Source organism: Bubalus kerabau, chromosome X (genome assembly GCF_029407905.1).
Source record: "Bubalus kerabau isolate K-KA32 ecotype Philippines breed swamp buffalo chromosome X, PCC_UOA_SB_1v2, whole genome shotgun sequence".
Classification (NCBI taxonomy): domain Eukaryota; kingdom Metazoa; phylum Chordata; class Mammalia; order Artiodactyla; family Bovidae; genus Bubalus; species Bubalus kerabau.
Genome location: NC_073647.1, coordinates 106,269,665 through 106,277,286, shown reverse-complemented (window position 1 = coordinate 106,277,286; position 7,622 = coordinate 106,269,665). Strand labels below are relative to the sequence as shown.

The window sequence follows — 7,622 nt, the reverse complement described above, 5'->3', positions numbered from 1 at the left end:
TTCAAACTCCTTCCTCCACTCCTACACGCTGGCAACCACAGATATCTTTCTCTGCCTATAGTTGTGCTTTTCCAGAAATGCATTGACATGAAGTCATGTAATACACAGCTTTCTGTGTCTGACATCTCTCATTGGCACAGCTGAGATGCATCCTTGCTGTTACATGCATTAGTAGTTCCTTTTCAAATGACTGTGAAGTGTTCTTTTGTACGAGTATACTCTTTTGTTTTTCTTTCATCTCTATACCAGTTGTTGAATAGTTGGGCTGTTTCTAGTTTTGGCTATTAGGAGTACATGAGTAGAATATTTGAGTAAAGGTCCTTGTGTGAACATGTTTTCCTTTCTCTTGGGTAAAATTGGGTAAAATTAAAACTCCTAGTAAGTACGAAAATTCCCGCTATAATAGAATAAGAAAAATGTGCTACTAGAGAAGAGTGAAGAAATAGCTATAGAAGGAATGAAAAGGTAAGCCAAAGTGTAAACAACACCTAGCTGTGGATGTGTCTGGTGGTGAAAGTAAAGTCCGATGCTAAAAGGACAATATACTGTATAAGAATCAGAGGTATATTCAGAGAAACTAGTTACCAGTTCAGAGATTTAAATGTGCAATGTGCCAAACAAAAAGTGGAAACAGAGGTATTTATTCACGTACTTATTCCATGGAAATGAGTAAAGCCATTGGGCGTATAACGGAAAACCCAGAAGCAACGAAGGAAATGGTTCATCGGAGCATGTGTAAAAGTAGGTATTAAAATCATAATATCTATTTCTGTCATGACTGTCTTTCTGAGCCCCATTCTCCACTAAGGGTAACCTGGGACTACCTATCACCACAGTTTGTGGATGCATACGAAAGAGTACAGTGGAAGGAAAAAAATTTAGTCTTCAAGCCCCTTTCTCATCCTCCAGAGACCCTGCGGTTCCAGGAGTCTACCTCAGTGGCGGGAAAACCTCAACCTGCACTGCACAGGCCCAACTCAGAGAGCATGCGCAGTGTCTGTGCGTGCGCACCTCTTGCTGCGCATGCGCCTTGGTGCGCATCCGCCTTCCTGAGCGTTCTGTGAGGAGCGTTGGGCCTGAGACGGGTCTGTTTATTCAGTCCCGGTTCTTTCTCACTACTTGAGACTCACCAGGTAGGTTCACAGATCTGTCCTGTCTGGAGTTTAAGCGTGCGTGTGTGTGAGAGGGAGCCAGCGAGTTTCGGGCGGGTCGGGCAGTGCGATTTGGGGCCTTTGAAGACGAAGGCCTTCGAGGTCGTCATCTTTCTCCTCGCAAGTGTCGCGACGCCATAGTTCTTGCCCTGGTGGCGGGAGAGGAAGGGCAGTGGGCAGAGGAGGGCAGGGGGTAGGATGATGGTGGGGGGAGACTTGGGGGTACTATTTGAGATATCTGGTTCATTGGGGCCCTGGAACTGACGACAGAGCACAGGCTGTGGGGCCGGTACTGGGACCTGGGCAGGGGACGGGGTGGGCGATTAAGGAAAGGCCTAGAAACCGGACCGCCCTGGGGTTGTGACTTTATCGTGGGTTTTGTGGTAAGGTGCCGAGAGAGAAGTGGACCGGTTGCTCTGTATGCAGCCTCACCTCAGCCCCAGACACTGAGAAAATCGCCATAGTCAGGCTGTAAAGACTGAGCCTTTCTTCGTGTGCCAACTGAATTCCAAAGGAGTTGGGGAAAATAGGTCTGGTAAATAGGAGTGTGATAAGAGCAATAGTCCTGAGTTTTTAAATTCCTAGCAGCATTTCACTAAATATCTTCATGATGGAGAATTCTGTTGTAAAATCAAACGTCCTCCCCAAAATTCAGCCTTCTTGTGTACCTTCAGGTGATTTCTCTGCCAGCTTCGCAAAGACACAAATGGCTTTGCAAGCGACTGTATTTGGTGTAATTGAAATGCATGTACACTCATACTTACCAGAGTTTTCTTTTGAAAGTATTCTCACAGTAAAAAAAAAATCAGTCAACATATGGTCATAAAAGTGATCAAATATAGCTGTACTCTTAAATACATTTTCTAAATCACCATATTCTGCTTTCAGGGAGAAATATGAGTGGGCAAGTGGCATCAACATTGGGACCTATAGATCAAGATTCCTCCCAGCTGGATGAACCTGTGGTTGTGAGTACCTTGCCATTTGATGTTTTCTATTAGCACAAGTTTATTTTTGAGAAAATAATGTTAAGTAGTACAGATGCAGTGATAAAGGTCTTCCATGCTGATAAAGGGTGAGAATTTGTCTTAGGAAGGAACATTGATCCAGATATATTATAGTCTGGCGTTGCCTGGATGATTATACTGTTAAATTTCCTGGAAATGTGCCCAGTGACTCCCTCCTCCTGATTATTAACAACAGCCTGCATGCTTCCATCCCAACATAGATTTAAATAACTTCCAAAGTCTTTCTGGGTAACTCTTATGGGAGCTAACTCTTCTCTGTGGGAAGAGTAATTGTATTAAAAGTAAGTACATAGAATTGTGTTGGGAAAATGTTGTTAGGTTTGCTTATGATCAGATATATCTATGTATTAAGTATATTTATGCTATTAGATGTATTAACAACAAAAGTTTTTATTTGCATGCACACTCTACTAGGACCAGCAGCCCAGTGTTGAGCAACCTCAACAAGGAGAACCACCAGCTGAGATTCAGGATATCACACCTGGAAAGGAGGAAGTACATGGAGAGGATCCAGTGAATCGTGATGAAGAGGAGGAGAAGGATGCCTCTGAAGGTAAAGTGTATGTGTGCATCATGCTTTACGACATAACCAGTAAGAGGAGGAAAGGAAACATTAGAAAAGGACTTCAGACAGTTCCTAAAAAACTGAGGCGAGTATAGTTTGCAGGCTAGTGTGGTCGCTCAAATTTTCCCTTGGTTTCAAGACAAAGAGAGGCGGGCAACTAAATTGTCCGAGGACAACCCTGGAAAAGGAAAATGGTAATAACATTTTCGGAAAATTCTGCTTTCCTTTTTCTCCAGCAAAACATTCCCGGAATAATGCTCCTGAGGTTCTTATTCATCACATTTTTAGCATACTAACCTAAGGCTTTTAATTCATAACACCGAGGGAATGAATATCATCATTCCCTTGTTTACACTGAATGCTTTACAGCTGAATTGATGCATTTTTTTTTTAAAGATTCTGGCCTGGAAGCTGCTCTCGAGCAATTGGCTTTGGCAAAGACTGGGGGTGAAGGTGGAGATGGTCCTGATGTCAGGGAGGAGTTTGCATCATATACAGAGCCTGTTGAATTCCCAGAAGCAGGTATGTCATCCATTCAGAAAGTAATTTATGTGGTTTCTGTTTTTCAGAATATTATATCTTTACTAATATTGAGGGAACATTACTATTATTTTAATAACAGAGTTCACGTATTCTTTGAAAGATAATTCAGACCCCAGATGCCTGAGTGCCTGACTTACAGACTGTCAAATAAAGAAACAGACAGGATCAAAGCCATATCAAAATGAAACTAGGAAACCGTTTTCTTCTCTTGAGTATAAGTACTTTAAGCAACAGCTAATAATTTTCAGGTTCTTTTATAATTTCTGCTTGTAGCAAATATGGAATGCATTTGTAATAAATATCCGTTTATTTGAAATATGCTTAGGCAGCCAAGTAGGTTCTAGTACCAGCTTTAGCATAATGTGTGTGATTCTGTGACATCCCTTAACTTCTAAACTCAACTTTACTCCTGTAAGTTGTGAATTCAGAACAGATACACGAAAATGCTGATTTTTCAATGCTAATTTTTGCATTCTCTGATTCTCTTGAATGGAATGCATACAAGAATACTCTGTTTTGTATGATGTATTTATCATAAAATATCATCTTGAGTCAAATTCTAACAGGGGGATTGAGATTTCATTTTCTGACGGGGGACACATGTACACCTGTGGCTGATTCATGTCAATGTATGGCAAAAACAACCAGACTATTGTAATTAGCCTCCAATTAAAATCAATTAATTAATTTTTTTAAAAAAGAAAATGAGCCAACATTCTGCTTGATGTTTGTTAAATTCTCTCAAATTCTGAATTCTCTAACTCTTAAAAAAAAGTTGCATTTTAAATCCTTTCCCCAGGGAAGCATGAAATGACTGAATAATAAAATGGCAAAAGATAGTCTAGTTTCCTGTTTCTGTGGCTGGTCAAGTTGAGAGAGTGCATTTAGTCAGTGATATTCAAGGCAGGTGTGAGTAAGATACATATGCTAAGCACACTACCTGCCCCCAGGTTTGGTCTTTTTTTTGAGGGGGGGGGGAGGTTGCTTATTTTAATCGGAGGATCATTACTTTACAGTACTATGATGGTTTTGCCATACACCCCACTCTCGCTCTTAAAGAACTAATAAAAATCTGAGCCTCATGATATAATCATCTCTAACCATATCAAGTATGTTATTTTTCTTCTTTGATACATGAGTTTAAAAAGTTTTGAAGGCCAAATATTGTAACTCTAGTTCTTCCCACATAATCAACTTAGTGTCTTTCACATAAGTGTTTTCCAAATTGCTGACAATGAATTGCATGGTTCTGATTTTAAAGGAAGAACTTCATAGTTAGGGAAGAATTTACTGTGTATTAGCCTTCAAAATATTTTCACTTTACATTTTTTTTCCATTCCATTAGAACAATTAAGGAAAAATAAAACTTTCAGACTACTTTCAAGTAACTACAGAACATGATTAAAATGTTCTCATAGAAAAATCTTAGCCCTAAATATGTGTGGTATTGACAAAGAAAAAGAGCAACAGAATAAACCTAAGGGAAAAAGAAAAAGATACTTAATAAAAGACAGGTATGAATTGTTAGGAAGAGGAAAATAAACTCAACTAATAAAGACAGTATTCTAGTTTACAAAATTTTATATATATACACACACACACATTTTTTAATATTCTTTTCTGTTGTGATTTATCACAGCAGATTGGACATTAGTTCCCTGTGCTATGTAGTAGGACCTTGTTGTTTATCCATTCTGAATGTAATAGTTTGTATCTGCCAACCCCAAACTGCCAGTCCATTCCTCTCAGTTTACATAATTGTGAAGCAAATGGACAAAGCCCAAGTACACATAATTAGAAATAGGAACAAGACACTAACAGTTAGTATATTACAGAATTAAAACAGGGTATAATCTGGAACTCAAATATTTTCAGAATATTGAAGAAATGGCTAGTAGGGTATAAAAACAAGTATTATTTAACATACCCCATGGTAGCTAAATAACTAAACATCACCGTGGATGAACTTTTGAAATTGGTCAGAGTTTTCTCTCAAAAGCCATTATCATTTAGAAACAAAAAAATCTGCTTTTCCAGATTTTCTTTCTCTCTTCCTACTTGCTTTTCTCTCTCACTCATACTTGCTCTTGCTCTCCCTTTTCGTCTCTCCTTTTTTTCTTTCTTTCCTTTTTTTTTGGTGTGGCTGTGAGAAACAGACCTATTTCTGCTTCACATTTTGATGTCACCATGTCGCCAGTGATAGTAATGGCTTAAAATTAGTGTCACCATATAATGTATTATAGCAACTGGAATGCTTTCCAGGGAGAAAAGAAACGTTTAGAATTACCTGAGGGCCACAAGTAAAAAGGGGGACACATGTTTAACCCACTTAAAACAACCATATCAACCATTTAGAACAAATGAAAATGTCTACACTTTTCCACAGTAGAGAAGAAACAAATGTAATACTGGCCTTTTTATTTACTTCACTTAAGCAGTAACAGAGAGAACAACTGTTTAGCTATCCCATATTCAGAATATTATTTCAAACCAGTGCATTTAAATGATACTTTCTGGGGGATTTTTTGTTTCAGTTTTTGTGTATTTTGTTTTTCTTAGGGTGCTTTTTGTTGTTAGCTATTTTACTGAATGTGTACACAGTTTTGCCTTCTACTGAAAACTACCTTCTGATAGGTTCCATTGATTGCATTTGTTCTGAACTCAGTGTCCTTATTTTCTTGTATAAATAGGAAGAGTAGTGTGTTTTTAAAAATACTGGTAATGTGCTTGAAAAGTCTATAAAGTCTCTAGAGAGGATTAACTGAAGGTAAGCCAAAGGGTTGCCCTTAGTGTTCCTGTTTTAGTCCATTTTATAAAACTACAACTGCAGTGAACTTTGTATACCTCTCCTGTCATCAAAATAAAGTTCTGCTAAGTAACTTTTTTAATGTTTATATTATAGGTGACGGGCAGCCATTTGCTTGAAAGAAGATAAACTGAAACCATCTATGCTGTTCTTATGTTGTGTATTTGACTGTTAAAGTTCTGTCAATAAAGTTTCATATTCTACTTGCACATTTTTTGTTAAATTTATCCCTGGGTATTTAATGTTATTGAAAATTGATGGTTTGTGATTTTTATTGTCTAGTTGAGGATGTATGTAGAGAGAGAATGTCTGCATATAGATTTTCTGTCCAACAATTCCTCTAAATATGCATATTAATTCCACAAATTTAGATCTAGATTAGTTTTGCTTTTCAAAATATACTATTATATTTGAATATCAACAGTTTCTACTGGCTTAAACCTTAAGCCTTTCCTCATTTTGCAGCATTGAACAAACCTGGCCAGAATATTCTTGACTAAAGTAGGTGCTAATCGGCATTTATCCGAATAGGAAATGAAAAATCTTCTCCATTTCAACCTGTTTACATTGCTTTTTTGTAGATATATTTTATCAGAGTAAGTTCCATTCTATTCCTAGTTTGCTGTCTTGAATATAGATTAATTTTCATCAAACACTTATACTGCATCAATTATGATGATCATAGAATTGTATTCCGTCCATTTTTCTGTTAATGTGGTGAATTGCATTGGTAACCTTATACATGTCAACCACCCTTGCACTTCTAGGGTTAAAAAAATTGGGTCATAACATATTCTTTAGATGTAGTCTACATGTTAATGCATATACATACATATATATACCCATACATAAAAAATTCATAAAAGCCTTTGGTCTTCTCTTGAATAAATGGGTTTACAAAACATGCCACCCAAATCTCATACGGTGTCCCTGATGAAATCATTGACAGAGAAACATTTTTAAAAACGTAATATGTTCGTACTGTCCTACAGAGAAATGGAATGCCAAAGCCATTGTTAAAGGTTGTAGGGAGACAGGAAAAGAACTGCTGTCAAATTCCATGGCAAATGGCACAGCATATCTTTCACACATTTCTGACTTGCCTTCCAAGGTTTTTTGGGTGCAGGGAGAGCAGCCACAAACATCTTTTCTTCTCCATGACGTCCTCCATTGGCTTGATAGTCACCAGATCTCAGAAGCCCTCCAGTTGTGTGTGTGTGTGTGTGTGTGTGTGTGTCTGAATCACTCAATTGTGTCCGGCTCTTTGCGACCCCATGAACTGTAGCCTGCCAGGCTTCTCTGTCCATGGTACTCTCCAGGCAGGAATACTGGAGTGGATTGCCATTCCCTTCTCCAGAGGATCTTCCCAGCCCAGGAATCGAACCCTGGTCTCCTGCAGATTCTTTACCGTTTGAGCTACAGGGAAGTCCTCCAGCTGTCTGATTCCTCCCTTACATCCTTATGACTAACATAAGAACAAAATGCTTACATCTCTGAGCCCCCATCTGCATCCTAATGCACCAAAAAAA

At 38.3% G+C, this 7,622-nt stretch overlaps 1 protein-coding gene across 1 annotated transcript; it reads left to right on the top strand.

The window, feature by feature from the left end:
* The first annotated feature begins 978 nt into the window (after positions 1–978).
* LOC129639122 (P antigen family member 3-like) lies at positions 979–6,302 on the top strand. The gene is made up of 5 exons (XM_055564041.1): positions 979–1,133; positions 2,040–2,119; positions 2,594–2,732; positions 3,141–3,266; positions 6,190–6,302. The coding sequence occupies exons 2-5, from the start codon at positions 2,048–2,050 to the stop codon at positions 6,210–6,212; spliced, it is 360 nt and encodes a 119-aa protein (XP_055420016.1). The 5' UTR covers positions 979–1,133; positions 2,040–2,047; the 3' UTR covers positions 6,213–6,302.
* The last annotated feature ends 1,320 nt before the right edge of the window (positions 6,303–7,622 follow it).